The 26,500-nt window shown below is 54.1% G+C and overlaps 1 protein-coding gene across 7 annotated transcripts in view; it reads left to right on the forward strand.

The window, feature by feature from the left end:
• ATP8B (ATPase phospholipid transporting 8B) overlaps window positions 1–26,500 on the forward strand; it is a 405,277-nt gene that overhangs the window by 108,776 nt on the left and 270,001 nt on the right. For all 7 annotated transcript variants that reach the window (XM_069331137.1, XM_069331131.1, XM_069331133.1 and 4 more), the window contains exon 2: window positions 3,168–3,226. In XM_069331137.1, the coding sequence (XP_069187238.1) occupies window positions 3,168–3,226 (59 nt within the window). The remainder of the gene's footprint in view (window positions 1–3,167; window positions 3,227–26,500) is intronic.

A 26,500-nucleotide genomic window follows, 5' to 3' on the forward strand; every position in this document is an offset into this window, starting at 1 on the left:
TTTCACAAAGTTGACACATGGTGTATTGGACACTTTCACAAAGTTGACACATGGTGTATTGGACACTTTCACAAAGTTGACACATGGTGTATTGGACACTTTCACTAGGTTGACACATGGTGTATTGGACACTTTCACAAAGTTGACACATGGTGTATTGGACACTTTCACAAAGTTGACACATGGTGTATTGGACACTTTTACAAAGTTGACACATGGTGTATTGGACACTTTCACAAAGTTGACACATGGTGTATTGGACACTTTCACAAAGTTGACACATGGTGTATTGGACACTTTCACAAAGTTGACACATGGTGTATTGGACACTTTCACAAAGTTGACACATGGTGTATTGGACACTTTCACTAGGTTGACACATGGTGTATTGGACACTTTCACAAAGTTGACACATGGTGTATTGGACACTTTCACAAGGTTGACACATTGTGTATTGGACACTTTCACTAGGTTGACACATGGTGTATTGGACACTTTCACAAAGTTGACACATGGTGTATTGGACACTTTCACAAGGTTGACACATTGTGTATTGGACACTTTCACTAGGTTGACACATGGTGTATTGGACACTTTCACAAAGTTGACACATGGTGTATTGGACACTTTCACAAGGTTGACACATGGTGTATTGGACACTTTCACAAGGTTGACACATGGTGTATTGGACACTTTCACTAGGTTGACACATGGTGTATTGGACACTTTCACAAGGTTGACACATGGTGTATTGGACACTTTCACAAGGTTGACACATGGTGTATTGGACACTTTCACAAGGTTGACACATGGTGTATTGGACACTTTCACAAAGTTGACACATGGTGTATTGGACACTTTCACAAAGTTGACACATGGTGTACTGGACACTTTCACAAGGTTGACACATGGTGTACTGGACACTTTCACAAGGTTGACACATGGTGTATTGGAGACTTTCACAAGGTTGACACATGGTGTATTGGACATTTGGGCTTTGAGAAAGCTGCCAGATACGTCTATATCCCAGGCGTGTTCTGGCCACTCTAACATTGTATTAATTAACGAGCTATTGACCTTTTAGTTCCACACACACACACACACACACACACACACACACACACACACACACACACACACACACACACACACAATTATATATATATAAATATTTCTATCGTTGGTCTGCTATATGCTGTCTTTGCAATCATGTCAACATTATCATGCTTTAAGATGCCAAGATGTGATGGTATCCAAAGGAAGTTTATATTAAATCTATATTTCTTAACTGTTAAGAATATCACAGACTTCGTTCTGGGTGTGACAACTATGTGTACTCAGTGTGTGTGTCACAGTTGACAGTTGTGTGTGTGTGTGGTGGGCATGGCTTGCCCAGTGTGTGGTGGTGGGCATGGCTTGCCCAGTGTGGTGGTGGTGGGCATGGCTTGCCCAGTGTGTGGTGGTGGGCATGGCTTGCCCAGTGTGGTGGTGGTGGGCATGGCTTGCCCAGTGTGTGGTGGTGGGCATGGCTTGCCCAGTGTGTGGTGGTGGGCATGGCTTGCCCAGTGTGTGGTGGTGGGCATGGCTTGCCCAGTGTGTGGTGGTGGGCATGGCTTGCCCAGTGTGTGGTGGTGGGCATGGCTTGCCCAGTGTGTGGTGGTGGGCATGGCTTGCCCAGTGTGGTGGTGGTGGGCATGGCTTGCCCAGTGTGTGGTGGTGGGCATGGCTTGCCCAGTGTGTGGTGGTGGGCATGGCTTGCCCAGTGTGTGGTGGTGGTGGGCATGGCTTGTCCAGTGTGTGGTGGTGGGCATGGCTTGCCCAGTGTGTGGTGATAGGCATGGCTTGCCCAGTGTGTGGTGGTGGTGGGCATGGCTTGCCCAGTGTGGTGGTGGTGGGCATGGCTTGCCCAGTGTGGTGGTGGTGGGCATGGCTTGCCCAGTGTGTGGTGGTGGGCATGGCTTGCCCAGTGTGTGGTGGTGGTGGGCATGGCTTGTCCAGTGTGTGGTGGTGGGCATGGCTTGCCCAGTGTGTGGTGGTGGGCATGGCTTGCCCAGTGTGTGGTGATGGGCATGGCTTGCCCAGTGTGTGGTGATGGGCATGGCTTGCCCAGTGTGTGGTGATGGGCATGGCTTGCCCAGTGTGTGGTGATGGGCATGGCTTGCCCAGTGTGTGGTGGTGGGCATGGCTTGCCCAGTGTGTGGTGGTGGGCATGGCTTGCCCAGTGTGTGGTGATGGGCATGGCTTGCCCAGTGTGTGGTGATGGGCATGGCTTGCCCAGTGTGTGGTGATGGGCATGGCTTGCCCAGTGTGTGGTGATGGGCATGGCTTGCCCAGTGTGTGGTGATGGGCATGGCTTGCCCAGTGTGTGGTGATGGGCATGGCTTGCCCAGTGTGTGGTGATGGGCATGGCTTGCCCAGTGTGTGGTGATGGGCATGGCTTGCCCAGTGTGTGGTGATGGGCATTGCTTGCCCAGTGTGTGGTGATGGGCATGGCTTGCCCAGTGTGGTGGTGGTGGGCATGGCTTGCCCAGTGTGGTGGTGGTGGGCATGGCTTGCCCAGTGTGTGGTGGTGGGCATGGCTTGCCCAGTGTGTGGTGATGGGCATGGCTTGCCCAGTGTGTGGTGATGGGCATGGCTTGCCCAGTGTGTGGTGATGGGCATGGCTTGCCCAGTGTGTGGTGATGGGCATTGCTTGCCCAGTGTGTGGTGATGGGCATGGCTTGCCCAGTGTGGTGGTGGTGGGCATGGCTTGCCCAGTGTGGTGGTGGTGGGCATGGCTTGCCCAGTGTGTGGTGATGGGCATGGCTTGCCCAGTGTGTGGTGATGGGCATGGCTTGCCCAGTGTGGTGGTGGTGGGCATGGCTTGCCCAGTGTGTGGTGATGGGCATGGCTTGCCCAGTGTGTGGTGATGGGCATGGCTTGCCCAGTGTGTGGTGGTGGGCATGGCTTGCCCAGTGTGTGGTGATGGGCATGGCTTGCCCAGTGTGTGGTGATGGGCATGGCTTGCCCAGTGTGTGGTGATGGGCATGGCTTGCCCAGTGTGTGGTGGTGGGCATGGCTTGCCCAGTGTGTGGTGATGGGCATGGCTTGCCCAGTGTGGTGGTGGTGGGCATGGTGTTCCCTGCACGTGGCCCCACAGTAACTCAGCCATTGCTTCTCCTCCACAGAGACAGAGAGACGCATCATGGCTAACAACCCGGAGTTCAACGCTCAGTTCAACTATGCGGTGAGTACTGACATTATGTCTACCCCCTCCATGTCTATCTACCCCCTCCATATCTACTCCCCTCCATATCTACTCCCCTCCATATCTACTCCCCTCCATATCTACTCCCCTCCATGTCTACTCCCCTCCATGCCTACTCCCCTCCATGCCTACTCCCCTCCATGTCTACTCCCCTCCATGTCTACTCCCCTCCATGTCTACTCCCCTCCAGGTCTACTCCCCTCCAGGTCTACTCCCCTCCAGGTCTGCCTCCTCCATGTCTACCTCCTCCATGTCTACCTCCTCCATGTCTACCTCTTCCATGTCTACCTCCTCCATGTCTATCCCCGTCCATGTCTATCCCCTTCCATGTCTACCCCTTCCATGTCTACCTCTTCCATGTCTACCTCCTCCATGTCTACCTCCTCCATGTCTACCTCCTCCATGTCTACCTCCTCCATGTCTACCTCCTCCATGTCTACCCTCTTCATGGTAGAGGAGAAGTTCTTCAACGACAGTTCCGTTACTGGCCACTAACCATTTGTGGCGTTGCTGCTGCTGTCTACAACCCGTCCTCAGACCAAGTCCATTCCATCCAGCGGTCGACCCCGCAGACGCATTCATCAATTTTTACATGCTGTTCATTCAAAACAAATTTTCTAAAATGTAAATTAATATTATATTATCATATTGTCCAAATTTAGGCAGAGGTCAGGTGTTTAGGTTCTGTTGGCGATTACTTGTATTTGTAGTACGTGGGTGAAGCATTTACAGCGTTGTGGTTCGAACAAAAGTCGTCAGTGAAGCATTGGTTCCGAAAGTGTTCGGACGTCAGGAATCTATACACCAGTTGATTGACAGTTGAGAGGTGGGACCAAGGAACCAGAGCTCAACCCCAGCAAGCACAACTGGGTGAATACTCTATACACCAGTTGATTGACAGTTGAGAGGTGGGACCAAGGAGCCAGAGCTCAACCCCCGCAAGCACAACTGGGTGAATACTCATGGAATTTCATATTCATAAAAAAATGTAAAGATCCAGTAGCGTGAGCACTCAGTGTTGTGTGGAGAAAAAGCTTGGATACAGATGGGACATCAGCAGACCCTAAATCAGCAGACCTCTACACAAGGGAGGGAGCAAAGCATTGACAAAGAATTATAGACCAGTTGCACTAACGTCCCACATAATAAAAGTATTTGAGAGAGTGATTAGGAGTCAGGTCACTAGTTTCATGGAGACCAATGACCTTCACAACCCAGGCCAACATGGATGTAGAGCGGGAAGATCATGCCTCTCACAGCTACTTGACCACTACGACATCACTGAGGCATTACAAGAAAAAACAAAATGTGATATACACAGGCTTTGCAAAGGTATTTTATAAATATGACCATGACGTATTAACACATTAAATGAGATCAATGCGAGTAACTGGTAAAGTAGGACGGTGGATACTAAATTTCTTGTCAAACAGAATGAAAAGAATAACAGTCAAACAAAATCAAGTCCAAACACAGTGAAAAGTCCAAACACAGTGAAAAGTCCAAACACAGTGAAAAGTCCAAACACAGTGAAAAGTCCAAACACAGTGAAAAGTCCAAACACAGTGAAAAGTCCAAACACAGTGAAAAGTCCAAACACAGTGAAAAGTCCAAACACAGTGAAAAGTCCAAACACAGTGAAAAGCTGTGTACCTCAGGGCACTGTCCTTGCACCACTGCTTTTTCTTATCCTTATCATATATAGACATCACATATAGACAAATATAAATCGCAGCTCGGCGAGGTCTTTTGCATGTGACACAAGATTCAACATGACAATTACACCTGTAGGAGACATTGAAAAACTACAAGCTGATGTTAATGAAGTTTTCGATGAAGTTTCCGATTGCCACCGGAAAATAATATGATTTTAACCGATAAATTCCTGGTACTGCTCAGTAGTCACTTCCCCTTTCAGAGCAGGAGAGATTGCTGAAATAGAAGGAATACAGAGAACATAGACGCGATAAATCACTTAAATTATTGGGATCGTCTCAAAGCTCTCTAAATGTACTCACTAGAAAGGAGACGAGAGAGATATCAAATAATATACACATGGAAAATACTGGAGGGACAGGTCCCAAATCTACACAGTAAAATAACAACATACTGGACTGAAGGATATGGAAGAAAATGCAGAATAGAACCAGTGAAGAGCAGAGGTGCCATAGGCACAATCAGAGAACACTGTATAAACATCAGAGGTCCGCGGTTGTTCAACGTCCTCCCAGCGAGCATAAGAAATATTGTCGGAACAACCGTGGACATCTTCAAGAGGAAACTAGATAGTTTTCTCCAAGGAGTGCCGGACCAACCGGGCTGTGGTGGGTATGTGGGCCTGCGGGCCGCTCCAAGCAACAGCCTGGTGGACCAAACTCTCACAAGTCAAGCCTGGCCTCGGGCCGGGCTTGGGGAGTAGAAGAACTCCCAGAACCCCATCAACCAGGTACTTAGGTATAGGAAAAATTAAGACCTTACACGAAATATAAGATACAAGACACAGACTCACTCAGACTAGATATGATAGAGTTAGACAGCTGCTACGGGCTGCTTCCTGGGGGTGTGTAACAAAAAAGGAGGCCAGGTCGAGGACCGGGCCGCGGGGAACGCTAAGCCCCGAAATCATCTCAAGATAACTTCAAGAGTTGTGGAAGTGTGAAGGAAAATGGTTTATAAAGAAATTATTTTAGTGAAACCTAAAACACTTGATGAATTACAATCCCTCCCCCGGGAGTGCCGGTACCCCTCCCCCGGGAGTGCCGGTACCCCTCCCCCGGGAGTGCCGGTACCCCTCCCCCGGGAGTGCCGGTACCCCTCCCCCGGGAGTGCCGGTACCCCTCCCCCGGGAGTGCCGGTACCCCTCCCCCGGGAGTGCCGGTACCCCTCCCCCGGGAGTGCCGGTACCCCTCCCCCGGGAGTGCCGGTACCCCTCCCCCGGAAGTGCCGGTACCCCTCCCCCGGGAGTGCCGGTACCCCTCCCCCGGGAGTGCCGGTACCCCTCCCCCGGGAGTGCCGGTACCCCTCCCCCGGGAGTGCCGGTACCCCTCCCCCGGGAGTGCCGGTACCCCTCCCCCGGGAGTGCCGGTACCCCTCCCCCGGGAGTGCCGGTACCCCTCCCCCGGGAGTGCCGGTACCCCTCCCCCGGGAGTGCCGGTACCCCTCCCCCGGGAGTGCCGGTACCCCTCCCCCGGGAGTGCCGGTACCCCTCCCCCGGGAGTGCCGGTACCCCTCCCCCGGAAGTGCCGGTACCCCTCCCCCGGGAGTGCCGGTACCCCTCCCCCGGGAGTGCCGGTACCCCTCCCCCGGGAGTGCCGGTACCCCTCCCCCGGAAGTGCCGGTACCCCTCCCCCGGAAGTGCCGGTACCCCTCCCCCGGGAGTGCCGGTACCCCTCCCCCGGGAGTGCCGGTACCCCTCCCCCGGGAGTGCCGGTACCCCTCCCCCGGGAGTGCCGGTACCCCTCCCCCGGAAGTGCCGGTACCCCTCCCCCGGGAGTGCCGGTACCCCTCCCCCGGAAGTGCCGGTACCCCTCCCCCGGAAGTGCCGGTACCCCTCCCCCGGAAGTGCCGGTACCCCTCCCCCGGAAGTGCCGGTACCCCTCCCCCGGAAGTGCCGGTACCCCTCCCCCGGAAGTGCCGGTACCCCTCCCCCGGAAGTGCCGGTACCCCTCCCCCGGGAGTGCCGGTACCCCTCCCCCGGAAGTGCCGGTACCCCTCCCCCGGGAGTGCCGGTACCCCTCCCCCGGAAGTGCCGGTACCCCTCCCCCGGAAGTGCCGGTACCCCTCCCCCGGAAGTGCCGGTACCCCTCCCCCGGAAGTGCCGGTACCCCTCCCCCGGAAGTGCCGGTACCCCTCCCCCGGAAGTGCCGGTACCCCTCCCCCGGAAGTGCCGGTACCCCTCCCCCGGAAGTGCCGGTACCCCTCCCCCGGAAGTGCCGGTACCCCTCCCCCGGGAGTGCCGGTACCCCTCCCCCGGGAGTGCCGGTACCCCTCCCCCGGGAGTGCCGGTACCCCTCCCCCGGGAGTGCCGGTACCCCTCCCCCGGGAGTGCCGGTACCCCTCCCCCGGGAGTGCCGGTACCCCTCCCCCGGGAGTGCCGGTACCCCTCCCCCGGAAGTGCCGGTACCCCTCCCCCGGAAGTGCCGGTACCCCTCCCCCGGGAGTGCCGGTACCCCTCCCCCGGAAGTGCCGGTACCCCTCCCCCGGAAGTGCCGGTACCCCTCCCCCGGAAGTGCCGGTACCCCTCCCCCGGAAGTGCCGGTACCCCTCCCCCGGAAGTGCCGGTACCTAGGCTAACTTTTGATTTAGATTTAGATTTGTTCTTCAGGTAAAGTTACATACATTGAGTTACATACGTAATGTTAGATTTAAAGATAGAGTGCATACAATACCTAAAGCCACTAGTACGCATAGCGTTTCGGCCAAGTTTCGTTTCGATTATAAAAGGATCTTCACAATTTCAAGTTTCATACGAGTGGAATACTCAGAATGGTATTCTAAGAGCGAAATATTAACTACAATCTACCGTAAGCTATATATATAATCCTAGTCCTATATACACAAACTTATATCAACTATAATACATATTATAGAACCCCAGGCTATGGCCTGGGTTCGTATCCTGTCCGCGGAGGATTAACTAGGCGCCAATCCTTAACTGTAGCCTCAGTTCACCCAGCAGTAAAAGGGGTACCTGGCTATTAAACGATTGGACAGGTCGTATTCCGGGTAATATTAGGGGTTAAGGACTTGCCCGAAACGCTATGCGTACTAATGGCTGTACAAGACTGTAACAACTCTTGTATATATAAATAATAAAATAATAAATACAATAATACAAATTATAACACATATGTGCTATAATGGGCCTTTGAAAGTTTAGGTGTGCTGCCCTATTTCTCAGACCTTCTCAGACGCTCTACAAAATTAATAATACGAGATGTAGCGGATGAACTCGTATGAAACTTTTGTCCAATAGTTGGTGTAAGTTGTGTCACCTCTGGGTGACAGGGTGAGAAGTCCACCGGTGGATTTAATGTGGTAGACATAAGACCCTTTTTGCCCGGCCGTGATTCTCAGAGAACCCAGTTGAGCATGTGGAACACGCAGGCCAGCAGGGGAAGGCTTACCTTACCACGATTTCGGGGCTTAGCGTCCCTGCGGCCCGGTCCTCGACCAGGCCTCCTACCAGGTCTAACTGGTCCTAGACCAGGCCTCCTACCAGGTCTAATCGGTCCTCAACCAGGCCTCCTACCAGGTCCTCAACCACGCCTCCTACCAGGTCCTCAACCAGGCCTCCTACCAGGTCCTCGACCAGGCCTCCTACCAGGTCCTCAACCAGGCCTCCTACCAGGTCCTCGACCAGGCCTCCTACCAGGTCCTCGACCAGGCCTCCTACCAGGTCCTCGACCAGGCCTCCTACCAGGTCCTCGACCAGGCCTCCTACCAGGTCCTCAACCAGGCCTCCTACCAGGTCCTCAACCACGCCTCCTACCAGGTCCTCAACCAGGCCTCCTACCAGGTCCTCGACCAGGCCTCCTACCAGGTCCTCAACCAGGCCTCCTACCAGGTCCTCGACCAGGCCTCCTACCAGGTCCTCGACCAGGCCTCCTACCAGGTCCTCGACCAGGCCTCCTACCAGGTCCTCGACCAGGCCTCCTACCAGGTCCTCGACCAGGCCTCCTACCAGGTCCTCGACCAGGCCTCCTACCAGGTCCTCGACCAGGCCTCCTACCAGGTCCTCGATCAGGCCTCCTACCAGGTCCTCGACCAGGCCTCCTACCAGGTCCTCGACCAGGCCTCCTACCAGGTCCTCAACCAGGCCTCCTACCAGGTCCTCAACCAGGCCTCCTACCAGGTCCTCAACCAGGCCTCCTACCAGGTCCTCGACCAGGCCTCCTACCAGGTCCTCAACCAGGCCTCCTACCAGGTCCTCAACCAGGCCTCCTACCAGGTCCTCGACCAGGCCTCCTACCAGGTCCTCAACCAGGCCTCCTACCAGGTCCTCAACCAGGCCTCCTACCAGGTCCTCAACCAGGCCTCCTACCAGGTCCTCAACCAGGCCTCCTACCAGGTCCTCAACCAGGCCTCCTACCAGGTCCTCAACCAGGCCTCCTACCAGGTCCTCGACCAGGCCTCCTACCAGGTCCTCAACCAGGCCTCCTACCAGGTCCTCGACCAGGCCTCCTACCAGGTCCTCGACCAGGGGTGCCAGAGGCTGCTCACGGGAGGGGAAGACATGTAGAGCCCTGAGCAACAACCGCCGCTTGATAGTGTAACACTGAAATATTGACTTGCAGGGTGATGTATTAGGCCAAACAAACCGGTTACGAAGTATTCTGATTTATTTATTTGTTGTTGGTGTCGTCGTCTCGTCATATGTAGAGTATTGTGGTTTGTGGGGGGCGGTGGGGGGGGGGGGGGACACATACGAATTGACGTGCATGTTTGTGGAGACACACATGCGACTTGACAGGTGTGGAGGAAGAAGGTGAAGAACTACAACTTCACCTCCAACACCGTAGGAATAAAAGGAGAGAAACTTACCAAGTGGACGTTTGAGACAGTGTAGTTCGTCCCTCTGAACTAGATATGAAACCAGGAGTTGGGACGCCACCAGTGGTGGACGCACAGGATAGAATGATCAGGACGCCACCAGCGATGGACGCACAGGACAGAATGATCAGGACGCCACCAGCGATGGACGCACAGGACAGAATGATCAGGACGCCACCAGCGATGGACGCACAGGACAGAATGATCAGGACACCACCAGTGATGGACGCACAGGACAGAATGATCAGGACGCCACCAGTGATGGACGCACAGGACAGAATGATCAGGACACCACCAGTGATGGACGCACAGGACAGAATGATCAGGACGCCACCAGTGATGGACGCACAGGACACAATGATCAGGACGCCACCAGTGATGGACGCACAGGACAGAATGATCAGGACGCCACCAGTGGTGGACGCACAGGACAGAATGATCAGGACGCCACCAGTGATGGACGCACAGGACAGAATGATCAGGACGCCACCAGTGGTGGACGCACAGGACAGAATGATCAGGACACCACCAGTGATGGACGCACAGGACAGAATGATCAGGACGCCACCAGTGATGGACGCACAGGACAGAATGATCAGGACGCCACCAGTGATGGACGCACAGGACAGAATGATCAGGACGCCACCAGCGATGGACGCACAGGACAGAATGATCTCACATTGATCAATCATATTGGTCACCATCAAACTCAATTTGCTCAATTTCTCTGTCCTACACACCAGCAATATTTATTTGGCAAATATTTGACCGTAATGGGTAATGGCATTTGTAATTCAAGCTGTCAAATAAATCAATTGCTGGCCCTCTATCATTGCCAGTATTGAAGCTTTTTCTTGCAAGACATTGTTGCAAACTGCTGTGTTGTTCTTCCCAGAAGTTTGTTGACCAGACCACACACTAGAAGTTGAAGGGACGACGACGTTTCGGTCCGTCCTGGACCATTCTCAAGTCGAATGTCATTCTCAGAAGTTTGGTGGATAATTTTAGGAACTACACTGCCACGAGTCCTCAGCCTGTTGTACTAAATCGCTATTTTTTTTGTAATAACAAGAGTATCAAGAGATGAGGGTTCGAACCTACGTCCGGGATGATCCCAGATGCGCCTTATTCGACTGTACCATGACATGGTCAAAGGAATTGCAACCTGGAGTGCTACTGCCCTCACGAGCATCCCGCAGCTTCTCCGAAGCCTAACCGGGGTAAACTTGTGTATTTTGTTCAGGAGTTCCTATTGTTGAGGACATAGCGGGTATGTCATCAAGAATTCATTGTTGATATCAGCAACTTGAGGTGTAATGTTTAAGTGATTTTAAGAAATAACCAGTTCGTTTAAACACCTTACAATGTATGTGACAGATTTGTACACACGTTAAAGTTGCTTCAGATTACAGCTGTAAGGTAGTGGTTACTTAGTTTGGGCGTGAACCCCACTCTTTGACTTCAGGCGTGAACCCGCTCTTTGACTTCGGGCGTCAACCCGCTCTTTGACTTCGGGCGTCAACCCGCTCTTTGACTTCGGGCGTCAACCCCTTTTTTTCTTTTGACACCGGGACCTTCCGGTCCACTCACTGTAGAGACCTTGCGGCGCTAGTTTCTTTGCCTCTCGGCATATTTCATGTGTAGCCTTGCGGCCATTTTCCTGGTGCTGTGCCTTGCGGCGTTTGTGGGAAATTCAAGTATACCTGAGATATATGCAGCGTTTGAGCATTGCCTAGGATGCCACCCACAACAGTCGACTAACACTCAGGTTCCTAATCACTGCTGGGTGAACAGAGGCAACGGGTGTAGGGAGACTTGCCTCATACGTCTCGCCCAGCCTGGGATTTAGATTTAAAAGGTGAATTAGATCGTTTTCTCACATAACCCAATTTTCTTCAAATGTTCGACGAGTTTGACGTAGCTGAAAATACTTTCAATATTTCTTTTAGAGACTTAAAAAAACAACACAACAAATCTATAACTCGTCAGCAAATCTCTGTATGCATCGCCCGATGACATTCAACTAAAAGGCCAGTTAGAATTGCTTCACTTTCAGAACTAACATTCATCGCTACATGTTTAGGGAAGGAAGAAATGTCTTATGATAATTGCAGACGATGAGTCACAATAACGTGGCTGAAGATATGGTGACCAAACCACTCATCAGAAGATGAGGAGGAGACGACGTTTCGGTCCGTCCTGGACCATTTTCAAGTCGATTGTGACATAATGGTCCAGGAGGGACCGAAACGTCGTCGTCTCCTCATCTTCTGATGTGTGGTTTGGTCATGTTAAGGTAATTGTGTCTATACTTACTTAAACATGCAGTTTTATATACATTCTTAATTAACTCAGCTTGCATCTACTAGCAGAAATTCGCCATTGTGAATCTCATCAGGTCAAAACAAGAGTTTTGAAATAGACATAATGACGACATTGTATACTGCCACTAGAAACGTCAAAAGTTTGACAATACCAATTAAGAAACAAGCTTCAGAATCTCTGTGCTAACAGTCACACTGAGGCCACACTGTGAGCCAAGTGACCAAATAACAATTATTACATATAAAAATCTACATATTATAATGACAACGGCAGATATTCTCGTGTAGGTTATCACAGGTGCCTTGTTGCATATCAGTACACAATTATAATACATAAATGTCTAAATTACGGGGATGTGTGTGTGACTGTTGTGGCGGCGCTCAAGGGCAAGTCTTCAGATGTCACCCACAGGAAGTGTAGACCTTGTCCTGGCCTCAAGTTTGTCATCGACGGCAGAAAAATGGTTTTTTCTTTGGTGGCTGGTCGTCTCTGGAGTCACCTTTGTTCAAGAGCTGGTGTACTACCCCTTTCGCCAGGCCGCAGGCTGCCTGCTCCACTACGCCTGCTGCCTGCTCCACTACGCCTGCTGCCTGCTCCACTACGCCTGCTGCCTGCTCCACTACGCCTGCTGCCTGCTCCACTACACTTGGTGCCTGCTCCACTACGCCTGCTACCTGCTCCACTATCCTTGCTGCCTGCTGACACGTGTCGCAGGGTGAGTGGGGAAGGCAGGTGCTTCTGTTATATTTGACTCCTTCCTGGAACACCTCTGGGAGACATTCCTCCCTCCCCTCACCAGAGAGAGGGAGACAGTCCTCCCTCCCCTCACCAGAGAGAGGGAGACAGTCCTCCCTCCCCTCACCAGAGAGAGGGAGACAGTCCTCCCTCCCCTCACCAGAGAGAGGGAGACACACTCCTCCCTCCCCTCACCGGAGAGGGAGACACAGTCCTCCCTCCCCTCACCAGAGAGGGAGACACAGTCCTCCCTCCCCTCACCGGAGAGGGAGACACAGTCCTCCCTCCCCTCACCGGAGAGGGAGACACAGTCCTCCCTCCCCTCACCGGAGAGGGAGACACAGTCCTCCCTCCCCTCACCGGAGAGGGAGACACAGTCCTCCCTCCCCTCACCGGAGAGGGAGACACAGTCCTCCCTCCCCTCACCGGAGAGGGAGACACAGTCCTCCCTCCCCTCACCGGAGAGGGAGACACAGTCCTCCCTCCCCTCACCGGAGAGGGAGACAGTGTACACTTTAGAGTGAAGGTTACACCAGAGGCTGTAAGACTCTGTCATATACCAAAGACCGCGGGGGGGGGGGGGGGGACATGTGTGATGATAAGGGATGAATACTGGCAGAGGAGCAGTGGCTTACAGAGCCAGCCAAACATAGCCTGGAGCAGAACAGTGATGGCGTGCACCATCACAGCTCCCAGAGCAACGTTTGCCACGCCAAGAACTCTCTCCAGGAATATTGTTTGTCCGAAATGTGCTTGCTTGAACCACCTGTGTGTACACACCTATTTGCACTCAACTAGTTGTGCTTGCGGAGGTTGAGCTTTGGCTCTTTGGTCAACCCGTCCTCTTAAAAATAACGTCACTTTTGGCTGGTATGCGCGGCGCTATGGCTAAATTTGGACGTATTTTGAAATGAAATCGACTCACAAAAGTGACGTACTGTTCCGTTTTCTGTTTGAGTCGTCCGGCGTACGCGCAGAGGTTATGAGAGGACACTTTAAATTAACGTTTTTCATAATGTTTTGAAACTTTATGAGAATTTCCTGCCCACCTAACCTATCAGAGGACCCTTAACTTACTGTTGTTGAAAAAAAAATCCCAAATTTATTTTCATTTTCAAATTACGTCCAAATTCGGCCATACGGGAAAACGGCCAAAAGCGACGTTCTTTTAAGAGGACAGGTTGCTTTGGTCCCGCCTCTCAACTGTCAATCAACTGGTGTACAGATTCCTGAGCCTACTGGGCTCTATCATTTCTACACTTGAAACTGTGTATGGAGTCAGCCTCCACCACATTACTTCCTAATGCATTCCATCCGTTAACTACTCTGACACTGAAAAAGTTCTTTCTAACGTCCCTGTGGCTCATGTGGGTACTCAGTTTCCACCTGTGTCCCCTTGTTCGCGTACCACCAGTGTTGAATAGTTTATCCTTGTTTACCCGGTCGATTCCCCTGATGATTTTGTAGGTTGTGATCATGTCTCCCCTTACTCTTCTGTCTTCCAGTGTCGTAAGGTGCATTTCCCGCAGCCTTTCCTCGTAACTTATGCTTATTAGTTCTGGGACTAGTCTAATGGCATACGTTTGAACTTTTTCCAGCTTTGTCTTGTGCTTGACAAGGTACGGGCTCCATGCTGGGGCCGCATACTCCAGGATTGGTCTTACATATGTGGTGTACAAGATTCTGAATGATTCCTTACACAGGTTCCTGAATGCTGTTCTGATGTTAGCCAGCCTCGCATATGCCGCAGACGTTATTCTTTTTATGTGGGCTTCAGGAGACAGGTTTGGTGTGATATCAACTCCTAGATCTTTCTCTCTGCCTGTTTCCACTGCCTAGTTTCATAACTTTGCATTTACTCGGGTTGAACTTCAGCAATCATTTGTTGAACCATTCACTCAGTCTGTCTAGGTCATCTTGTAGCCTCCTACTATCATTCTCTGTTTCAATCCTCCTCATAATTTTTGCATCAACAGCAAACATTGAGAGAAACGAATCTATACCCTCTGGGAGATCATTTACATATATCAGAAACAGTATAGGTCCAAGGACTGACCCCTTCGGGACTCCACTTGTAACGTCACTCTTTTTGTGTGTGTGTGTGTGTGTGTGTGTGTGTGTGTGTGTGTGTGTGTCTGTTACCAAGGCAGACGGCCAACAACTCACGGTGGGTTATCAACAAGTGTAAAGTGCCTATAGAGCACAGACTCCAAGGTGAACCTTGCCTGACTATAGGTGGCTTCTAATGCCTCGTGTGGAGCAAGGAATCAGAATTTCGGTGCTCAGACATGTTTTTATTTGACGTAGTGTTAGTATAACGTGCAAATATGTTTACGGGATAACGGATTTATATTTGAGGGAGGATGAGATTCACTAATACAACCGAGTATAGCTTACAACCCCTAGTTTATTACACTCCAACTTGTGCTGTATACACATAGGTAGGGGAACATGGGGTAGCCGTCCCTGAGACGACCCCCTAGTACAGTAGCCGTCCCTGAGACGACCCCCTAGTACAGTAGCCGTCCCTGAGACGACCGGCAAGTACAGTAGCCGTCCCTGAGACGACCGCCAAGTACAGTAGCCGTCCCTGAGACGACCTCCAAGTCAGGTAAGGATCCCTCGACACTGTTACATGATAAGCTTCACACATCACGTCTACCTAACACCACTCAGGTGCACTTCAGAGGACAGTTTTAGGAGCGCAAGAAAAGGATAGACTGGGGGGGGGGGTAATCATGGACCTTTCAAACATTCAATGGGAGACTGTTCCAAGTAATACAAATCTCACATAAGAATTACAACATCTGCCTTCCGAGGCGTATAAAGTATGTCTGGAACATGTTCCTTTGCGGAAAGCCAGGAGGAGAAGGACCAGCGGAGGAGGAGGAGGAGGAGGACCAGAGAAGAAAGAGAACACAGAAGACATCAGAAAAGGAAACAAAATAATGGGAATGCTTAAGCAGGTACGTCTATCCCTACAGGAAACAAATATAACCTAAACAGGGAGATTGAAATAGAACAGACTGAAGCAATCATATCGGATTGGGGAAATGCAATTAGAACAGAAAGTCGTACAAGAGAGATAGACAAAAATCCAAAATGTTTTTTCACGGATGCAAAATCGAAATAAAAAACCTCTGTCATTATTGGATTAATTCTTACAAGTGAGGGTTTATACACAGAGGACAAGAAAGGAGTTAGTGAAATCCCACAAAAGCAGTATGAGGACATGTTTAGTACCCCGATAAACAGCTTGAAAGTGGAAGATCTACACAGCTTCTTTATGCATGATAGCCAAACCTCTGAAGATATTGCAGTTATCAACGAACTCAACAATTTTTGAAAGAGAAATGGACAACATGCCCATGCACTCAGCCCCGGGTTCAGACTCATGGACTTTATAAAGAAATGCAAAGTGCCAGTAGCACAGGCACTCAGTATAGTGTGGAGGAAGAGCTTGGACACAGGGGAGATACCAGGTGGATTTAAAGCAGCAGACATAGCCCCTCTACACAAGGGAGGGAGCAAAGCATTGGCAAAGAATTATAGACCAGTTGCACTAACATCGCACATAATTAAAATATTTGAGAGAGTGATCAGGAATCAGGTCACTAGTTTCATGGAGACCAAAGACCTCCACAATCCAGGCCAACATGGATTTAGAGCAGGAAGATCATGCCTCTCACAGCTACTTGACCATTACGACAAAATCACTGAGGCATTAGAAGAAAAACAGAATGCAGATGTGGTATACACGGACTTTGCAAAGGCATTCGATAAATGTGACCATGGAGTGATAGCTCACAAAATGAGGTCAATGGGAATAACTGGTAAAGTAGGACGCTGGATACTCAGTTTTCTGTTGAACAGAACACAAAGAGTAACGGTCAACCATATAAAATCGAGTCCATGCGCAGTTAAAAGCTCAGTACCTCAAGGTACAGTCCCTGCACCACTGCTGTTCCTTATTCTCATATCAGATATAGACTCAAATACAAGTCACAGCTTCGTATCATCTTTGCAGACGACACAAAAATCAGCATGAAAATTACCTCTGCTGAAGATATTGAAAAACTACAAGCAGATATTAATAAAGTTATCAACTAGGCAGCAGAAAATAACATGATGTTTAACAGTGATAAATTCCAGGTACTCAGGTACGGTAAAAATGAGGACATTTAACATAATACAAAGTACAAAACGCAATCAAATTTGCCCATAGTAGGAAAGCAACATGTAAAGGATTTGGGAATAATGATGTCTGACGAGCTAAATTTTAGGGAGCATAACCAAGCAAATATTGCGGTAGCCAGGAAAATGATCGGATGGATTACGAGAACTTTCAAATCCAGGGATCCCATCACAATGGTTGTACTCTTCAAATCACTTGTGTTGTCCCGTCTTGAGTACTGCTCAGTACTCACTTCCCCCTTCAGAGCAGGAGAGATTGCTGAAATAGAGGGAATACAGAGAACATATATGGGATACATAAACGAGATAAAGCATCTAAATTATTGGGATCGTCTCAAAGCCCTCCAAATGTACTCACTAGAAAGAAGACGAGAGAGATATCAAATAATATACACCTGGAAGATACTGGAGGGCCAAGTACCAAATCTACACAGTAAAATAACAACATACTGGAGTGAACGATATGGAAGAAAATGCAGAATAGAACCAGTGAAGAGCAGAAGTGCCATAGGCACAATCAGAGAACACTGTATAAACATCAGAGGTCCGCGGTTGTTCAACGTCCTCCCAACGACTATAAGAAATATTGCCGGAACAACAGTGGACATCTTCAAGAGGAAACTAGATAGTTTCCTCCAAGGAGTGCCTGACCAACCGGTCTGTGGTGGGTATGTGGGCCTGCGGGCTGCTCCAAGCAACAGCCTGGCCTCGGACCGGGCTTGGGGAATAGAAGAACTCCCAGAACCCCATCAACCAGGTATCAACCAGTGTCACCCAGGTCCCGAGCCCAGCTGCCAGTGTCACCCAGGTCCCGCCCCCAGCTGCCAGTGTCTCCCAGGGCCCGCCCCCAGCTGCCAGTGTCACCCAGGTCCCGCCCCAGCTGCCAGTGTCACCCAGGTCCCGCCCCCAGCTGCCAGTGTCACCCAGGTCCCGCCCCCAGCTGCCAGTGTCACCCAGGTCCCGCCCCCAGCTGCCAGTGTCACCCAGGTCCCGCCCCCAGCTGCCAGTGTCACCCAGGTCCCGCCCCAGCTGCCAGTGTCACCCAGGTCCCGCCCCCAGCTGCCAGTGTCACCCAGTCCCGCCCCCAGCTGCCAGTGTCACCCAGGTCCCGCCCCCAGCTGCCAGTGTCACCCAGGTCCCGCCCCCAGCTGCCAGTGTCACCCAGGTCCCGCCCCCAGCTGCCAGTGTCACCCAGGTCCCGCCCCCAGCTGCCAGTGTCACCCAGGTCCCGCCCCCAGCTGCCAGTGTCACCCAGGTCCCGCCCAGAGCTGCCAGTGTCACCCAGGTCCCGCCCCAGCTGCCAGTGTCACCCAGATCCCGCCCCCAGCTGCCAGTGTCACCCAGATCCCGCCCCCAGCTGCCAGTGTCACCCAGGTCCCGCCCCCAGCTGCCAGTGTCACCCAGGTCCCGCCCCAGCTGCCAGTGTCACCCATGTCCCGCCCCCAGCTGCTAGTGTCACCCAGGTCCCGCCCCCAGCTGGTAATGTCACCCAGATCCCGCCCCCAGCTGCCAGTGTCACCCAGGTCCCGCCCCCAGCTGGTAGTGTCACCCAGGTCCCGCCCCCAGCTGGTAGTGTCACCCAGGTCCCGCCCTCAGCTACTAGTGTCACCCAGGTCCCGCACCCCAGTTGCTAGTGTCACCCAGGTCCCGCCCCCCAGCTGCTAGTGTCACCCAGGTCCCGCCCCCCAGCTGCTAGTGTCACCCAGGTCCCGCCCCCCAGCTGCTAGTGTCACCCAGGTCTCGCCCCCCAGTTGCTAGTGTCACCCAGCTGCCAGTGTCACCCAGGTCCCGCCCCCAGCAGCTAGTGTCACCCAGGTCCTGCCCCCAGCTGCTAGTGTCACCCAGGTCCTGCCCCCAGCTGCCAGTGTCACCCAGGTCCCGCCCCCAGCGGCCAGTGTCACCCAGGTCCCGCCCCCCAGCGGCCAGTGTCACCCAGGTCCCGCCCCCAGCTGCCAGTGTCACCCAGGTCCTGCCCCCAGCTGCCAGTGTCACCCAGGTCCCGCCCCCAGCTGCCAGTGTCACCCAGGTCCCGCCCCCAGCTGCCAGTGTCACCCAGGTCCCGCCCCAGCTGCTAGTGTCACCCAGGTCCCGCCCCCAGCTGCTAGTGTCACCCAGGTCCCGCCCCCAGCTGCTAGTGTCACCCAGGTCCCGCCCCCAGCTGCTAGTGTCACCCAGGTCCCGCCCCCAGCTGCTAGTGTCACCCAGGTCCCGCCCCCAGCTGCCAGTGTCACCCAGGTCCCGCCCCCCAGCTGCCAGTGTCACCCAGGTCCCGCCCCCAGCTGCTAGTGTCACCCAGGTCCCGCCCACCAGCTGCCAGTGTCACCCAGGTCCCGCCCCCAGCTGCCAGTGTCACCCAGGTCCCGCCCCCAGCTGCCAGTGTCACCCAGGTCCCGCCCCCAGCTACCAGTGTCACCCAGGTCCCGCCCACCAGCTGCCAGTATCACCCTGGTCCCGCCCCCAGCTGCCAGTGTCACCCAGGTCCTGCCCCAAGCTGCCAGTGTCACCCAGGTCCCGCCCACCAGCTGCCAGTGTCACCCAGGTCCCGCCCACCAGCTGCTAGTGTCACCCAGAGCCCTCCGGTGTCACCGGGAGTGTCCACACCGTAGCTAGTTCGCCGATAAGGGAACTATCAGGGGAAAGCGCCAAGCCATTACGACTATATAGCACTGGGAAGGGGGTCAGGATAAGGATTAGGGATAAGTGGATAAGGATTGGGTCCTTCCCTGAACTGGCTTCAGCCTCCGTGCCGCCAGAGCTTGCAGCAGCCAAGATGGCGACAGCGTGTCCGTATAACACGTGCAGCATTCATCACCGCCTCGTATAGCCACACATCGTATGTCTATATTCATACTCCATCTGAATTGCAAATGAGATTACCTATCCCGGGATACTCAACACGTGGTTATTCCAACCTGGGATAAGGGAAATTGCACTGCACAGTACACAGTACCTGAGACTCGTGTGCAACCACAGGCGTGAGCATGTTGAGCTGAGAGATTACCATTCCCTACCACTGGTATGTGCTCACTTGAGGCGTATGGTATCCGAGAGAGGTACCATATGAATATGTAGATCAGGGTCGGGATTCATCACATATTGACATGTCCACTTGTGAAACTTGTACATATTTCCTCAGTGTCATTGTTTACGTTTATTGAGCAGGTTACGAACCCTCGAAGTACTGTAAGGCGGCGTGTAACCCTCGTAGCCACGGAGCGAGAACACCTTAAGGTGAAGCGGAGCACCTTAAGGTGAAGCGGAGCACCTTAAGGTGAAGTGAAGCACCTTAATGTGAAGCGGAGCACCTTAAGGTGAAGTGGAGCACCTTAAGGTGAAGCGGAGCACCTTAAGGTGAAGCGGAGCACCTTAAGGTGAAGCGGAGCACCTTAAGGTGAAGCGGAGCACCTTAAGGTGAAGCGGAGCACCTTAAGGTGAAGCGGAGCACCTTAAGGTGAAGCGGAGCACCTTAAGGTGAAGTGGAGCACCTTAAGGTGAAGCGGAGCACCTTAAGGTGAAGTGGAGCACCTTAAGGTGAAGCGGAGCACCTTAAGGTGAAGCGGAGCACCTTAAGGTGAAGCGGAGCACCTTAAGGTGAAGTGGAGCACCTTAAGGTGAAGCGGAGCACCTTAAGGTGAAGCTGAGCACCTTAAGGTGAAGCGGAGCACCTTAGCAGTGCTCGGAAGACCATACACCGTTAAATACAAACTCGGCTGCCATGATCTAGGGAAAGATTTATGGGTTTCGTAAGTAGACTCTCAAATGTTGGATAAATCCTGGGCCCCATCGACGATTGTAAGGGATCTCTCTCGTCGCCCCTGTCCCTAATCTGTGATCAAATTGGTCTTTGGAGTGTCTGATAGGATTAGTGGATTATCAATGAGCCAGGGACCGTTAGGGACGAGGCAGGCACACTTTGATGACACTCTCATCCTCGGGTCGTGACGCGTCAACCCTCCGGTCTCGCTTCCTGCAGGTCGGCGTTCAATCCCCGACTGTGGTTGGTCACCATTCCTTCCCCCTGTCCCATCCCAAATCCTTATCCTGACCCCTTCCAAGTACTCTATAGTCGCCATGGCGCTTTCCCCTGATAATTCCCTCCGTTCCCTCTCCAGGTAACGTAAGAAATGACCAAAACTCGCACCTCAGGAGGAGAAGTGAGGACGTCTCGGTCCGTCCTGGGAGGGGCCAGCAGAGACCCCGGAGGGAAGGGAGAGAGAGGGTGAGGATCCGACGCAAGCCCCAAGTCGTATATATACTCAGGCCTTTTGTCCCTGAAAAAAATAATTTAACAGCCTCTTTAACCACCCATTCACCTAACTGGAGAAATAAGGCAGCCCGGGTGGTCCGTCGTGGACCATTAGCCAGTCGTGGACACGTCATGATGGTCCAGGAGGGACCGACACGTCGTCGTCGTCGTCGCCTCATCACCTGATGAGTGGTCTGGTCATCATATCTTCAGCCACGTTATCGTGACTCATCGTCTTCATCGTAAGAAATATTTAGCAAAGAAAAGAGGACATCTGCGGTTTAAATGAGAATCTTGGAGGGTGTAGCAGATCGGTGAGGTTGTTGTGGCGTGGGTGGGCCTGCAGGACAGCCGCAGCACAGTCTGCTTGATCACACGGTTACCATGGCATCTTAACGATAATATATGCTGCTAGAGGTACACAAGTCACTTCCCGCCAAACACACACCGAAACTACGACGTTGGTACAACGTTCGATCAAGTTTTAACACCTAACTAATTATAACAACCAATATAGCAAGTTGTAACAACGTTCTAATATGTCATAAACACGTTAAGCCAAGATATAACACCTTAATTACAAGTTGTCACAAGCTGAAAATAGAGACAGTTTCGGTTTGTGTTTCCCGGGTTGAGACTTGTCCACAGGTAACAGAGGTGTGTGTGTGTGTAGAGCGCCTGGTCCAGTGTGTGTGTGTAGAGCGCCTGGTCCAGTGTGTGTGTGTAGAGCACCTGGTCCAGTGTGTGTGTAGAGCGCCTGGTCCAGTGTGTGTGTGTAGAGCGCCTGGTCCAGTGTGTGTGTGTAGAGCGCCTGGTCCAGTGTGTGTGTGTAGAGCGCCTGGTCCAGTGTGTGTGTGTAGAGCGCCTGGTCCAGTGTGTGTGTGTAGAGCGCCTTGATCCAGTGTGTGTGTGTAGAGCGCCTGGTCCAGTGTGTGTGTGTAGAGCGCCTGGTCCAGTGTGTGTGTGTAGAGCGCCTGGTCCAGTGTGTGTGTGTGTAGAGCGCCTGGTCCAGTGTGTGTGTGTAGAGCGCCTGGTCCAGTGCGTGTGTGTAGAGCGCCTGGTCCAGTGTGTGTGTGTAGAGCGCCTGGTCCAGTGTGTGTGTGTAGAGCGCCTGGTCCAGTGTGTGTGTGTAGAGCGCCTTGATCCAGTGTGTGTGTGTAGAGCGCCTGGTCCAGTGTGTGTGTGTAGAGCGCCTTGATCCAGTGTGTGTGTGTAGAGCGCCTGGTCCAGTGTGTGTGTGTAGAGCGCCTGGTCCAGTGTGTGTGTGTAGAGCGCCTGGTCCAGTGTGTGTATATACCACCTGTGTGTTCCCTTTATTATTGATTTATTTTGTTACATGAAAATCATCAACTATTTATATCCATATTTTCAGCATTTTTCATCATACAACGTAATACACGGGTGTAGTATACAAATACAAGTTGTATACATTTTTTGTTATTTTGTGGATTTAAAAGTCTGGCTGTAGCAGGCCAGCTGGGGTCAGATTCACGAAGCACTTACGCAAGCACTTACGAACCTGTACATCTTTTCTCAATCTTTGGCAGCTTTGTTTACAATTATTAAACAGTTACTTTAATGGGCTCCGAAGCACCAGGAGGCGGTTTATAACAATAACAACAGTTGGTTGGGCATTTTCATGCTAGTAAACTGTTCAATAAACTTAACCAAAGCCGACAAAGATTGAGGAAAGATGTACAGGTTCGTAAGTGCTTGCGTAACCGCTTCGTGAATCTGGCCCCAGCTTATTGCCTCCCGTCGCTGCCAGACGTAAGGTCGCTCCAGTAATGTATTGTCACATTCCACTGTCATCTTGGCTCCAGTACGTTATTGCCCTTCTGTACCATCCCTTGTGGTCTCTGCTATGAAGTCCCGCCCCCCCAGCTGCTAGTGTCACCCAGGTCCCGCCCCCCCCCAGCTGCTAGTGTCACCCAGGTCCCGCCCCCCCCCAGCTGCTAGTGTCACCCAGGTCCCGCCCCCCCCAGCTGCTAGTGTCACCCAGGTCCCGCCCCCCCCCCAGCTGCTAGTGTCACCCAGGTCCCGCCCCCCCCAGCTGCTAGTGTCACCCAGGTCCCGCCCCCCCCAGCTGCTAGTGTCACCCAGGTCCCGCCCCCCCCCAGCTGCTAGTGTCACCCAGGTCCCGCCCCCCCCCCAGCTGCTAGTGTCACCCAGGTCCCGCCCCCCCCCCAGCTGCTAGTGTCACCCAGGTCCCGCCCCCCCCCCAGCTGCTAGTGTCACCCAGGTCCCGCCCCCAGCTGCTAGTGTCACCCAGGTCCCGCCCCCCCCCAGCTGCTAGTGTCACCCAGGTCCCGCCCCCCCCCCAGCTGCTAGTGTCACCAAGGTCCCGCCCCCCCCCCAGCTGCTAGTGTCACCCAGGTCCCGCCCCCCCCCCAGCTGCTAGTGTCACCCAGGTCCCGCCCCCCCCCAGCTGCTAGTGTCACCCAGGTCCCGCCCCCCCCAGCTGCTAGTGTCACCCAGGTCCCGCCCCCCCCCCCCCAGCTGCTAGTGTCACCCAGGTCCCGCCCCCCCCCAGCTGCTAGTGTCACCCAGGTCCCGCCCCCCCAGCTGCTAGTGTCACCCAGGTCCCGCCCCCCCCCAGCTGCTAGTGTCACCCAGGTCCCGCCCCCCCCCCCAGCTGCTAGTGTCACCCAGGTCCCGCCCCCCAGCTGCTAGTGTCACCCAGGTCCCGCCCCCCAGCTGCCAGTGTCACCCAGATCCCGACCCCCCCAGCTGCTAGTGTCACCCAGGTCCCGCCCCCAGCTGCTAGTGTCACCCAGGTCCCGCCCCCCCCCCCCCAGCTGCTAGTGTCACCCAGGTCCCGCCCCCCAGCTGCTAGTGTCACCCAGGTCCCGCCCCCCCAGCTGCTAGTGTTACCCAGGTCCCGCCCCCCCCCAGCTGCTAGTGTCACCCAGGTCCCGCCCCCCCCCCAGCTGCTAGTGTCACCCAGGTCCCGCCCCCCCCAGCTGCTAGTGTCACCCAGGTCCCGCCCCCCAGCTGCTAGTGTCACCCAGGTCCCGCCCCCCCAGCTGCTAGTGTCACCCAGGTCCCGCCCCCCAGCTGCTAGTGTCACCCAGGTCCCGCCCCCCCAGCTGCTAGTGTCACCCAGGTCCCGCCCCCAGCTGCTAGTGTCACCCAGGTCCCGCCCCCCAGCTGCTAGTGTCACCCAGGTCCCGCCCCCAGCTGCTAGTGTCACCCAGGTCCCGCCCCCAGCTGCCAGTGTCACCCAGGTCCCGCCCCCAGCGTCACCCAGGTCCCGTCCCCAGCTGCCAGTGTCACCCAGGTCCCGTCCCCAGCTGCCAGTGTCACCCAGGTCCCGCCCCCAGCTGCCAGTGTCACCCAGGTCCCGCCCACCAGCTGCCGGTGTCACCCAGGTCCCGCCCCCAGCTGCTGGTGTCACCCAGGTCCCGCCCCCAGCTGCTAGTGTCACCCAGGTCCCGCCCCCCAGCTGCTAGTGTCACCCAGGTCCCGTCCCCCAGCTGCTAGTGTCACCCAGGTCCCGCCCCCCAGCTGCTAGTGTCACCCAGGTCCCGCCCCCAGCTGCCGGTGCCACCCAGGTCCCGCCCCCAGCTGCCAGTGTCACCCAGGTCCCGCCCCCAACTGCCAGTGTCACCCAGGTCCCGCCCCTCAGCTGCCAGTGTCACCCAGGTCCCGCCCCAGCTGCCAGTGTCACCCAGGTCTCGCCCCCAGCTGCCAGTGTCACCCAGGTCCCGCCCTCCAGCTGCTGGTGTCACCCAGGTCCCGCCCCCAGCTGCTAGTGTCACCCAGGTCCCGCCCCCCCAGCTGCCAGTGTCACCCAGGTCCCGCCCTCAGCTGCCAGTGTCACCCAGGTCCTGCCCCCCCCAGCTGCCAGTGTCACCCAGGTCCTGCCCCCCCCCAGCTGCCAGTGTCACCCAGGTCCCGCCCCCAGCTGCCAGTGTCACCCAGGTCCCGCCCCCAGCTGCCACCCAGGTCCCGTCCCCAGCTGCCAGTGTCACCCAGGTCCCGCCCCCAGCTGCCAGTGTCACCCAGGTCCCGCCCCCAGCTGCCAGTGTCACCCAGGTCCCGCCCTCAGCTGCCAGTTCCAGAGTCACGCTTAGATTGGCTTCCTGCAGCGTCACTCATGGCTCAACGCCTGACGTCACTCGTGGCTAGGAACGTGACGTCACTCGTAGCCAGGCAGGTGACGTCACTCGTAGTCAGGCAGGTGACGTCACTCGTAGCTAGGAACGTGACGTCACTCGTATCCAGGCAGGTGACGTCACACTGTATTGACGTAGTGTTACAAAATATTCATTCCCGACAGACATGACACTGATCACTACACTGGCCGTGACTGGCGTCCTGCAGCTGTTGTGTACTGGCGTCCTACAGCTGTTGTGTACTGGCGTCCTGCAGCTGTTGTGTACTGGGGCCCTGCAGCTGTTGTGTACTGGCTCCCATGCAGCTGTTGTGTACTGGCTCCCTGCAGCTGTTGTGTACTGGCTCTCCTGCAGCTGTTGTGTACTGGCTCCCTGCAGCTGTTGTGTACTGGCTCCCTGCAGCTGTTGTGTACTGGCTCTCCTGCAGCTGTTGTGTACTGGCGTCCTGCAGCTGTTGTGTACTGGCTCCCCTGCAGCTGTTGTGTACTGGCTCCAATGCAGCTGTTGTGTACTGGCTCCCATGCAGCTGTTGTGTACTGGCTCTCCTGCAGCTGTTGTGTACTGGCGTCCTGCAGCTGTTGTGTACTGGCTCCCCTGCAGCTGTTGTGTACTGGCTCCCTGCAGCTGTTGTGTACTGGCTCCCCTGCAGCTGTTGTGTACTGGCTCCCTGCAGCTGTTGTGTACTGGCTCCCTGCAGCTGTTGTGTACTGGCTCCCCTGCAGCTGTTGTGTACTGGCTCCCTGCAGCTGTTGTGTACTGGCTCCCTGCAGCTGTTGTGTACTGGCTCCCTGCAGCTGTGTACTGGCTCCCTGCAGCTGTTGTGTACTGGCGTCCTGCAGCTGTTGTGTACTGGCTCCCTGCAGCTGTTGTGTGCTGGCTCCCCTGCAGCTGTTGTGTACTGGCGTCCTGCAGCTGTTGTGTACTGGCTCCCCTGCAGCTGTTGTGTACTGGCGTCCTGCAGCTGTTGTGTACTGGCTCCCTGCAGCTGTTGTGTGCTGGCTCCCTGCAGCTGTTGTGTACTGGCGTCCTGCAGCTGTTGTGTACTGGCTCCCTGCAGCTGTTGTGTACTGGCTCCCTGCAGCT

The sequence above is a fragment of the Procambarus clarkii genome, chromosome 25 (assembly GCF_040958095.1).
Source record: "Procambarus clarkii isolate CNS0578487 chromosome 25, FALCON_Pclarkii_2.0, whole genome shotgun sequence".
Lineage (NCBI taxonomy): Eukaryota > Metazoa > Arthropoda > Malacostraca > Decapoda > Cambaridae > Procambarus > Procambarus clarkii.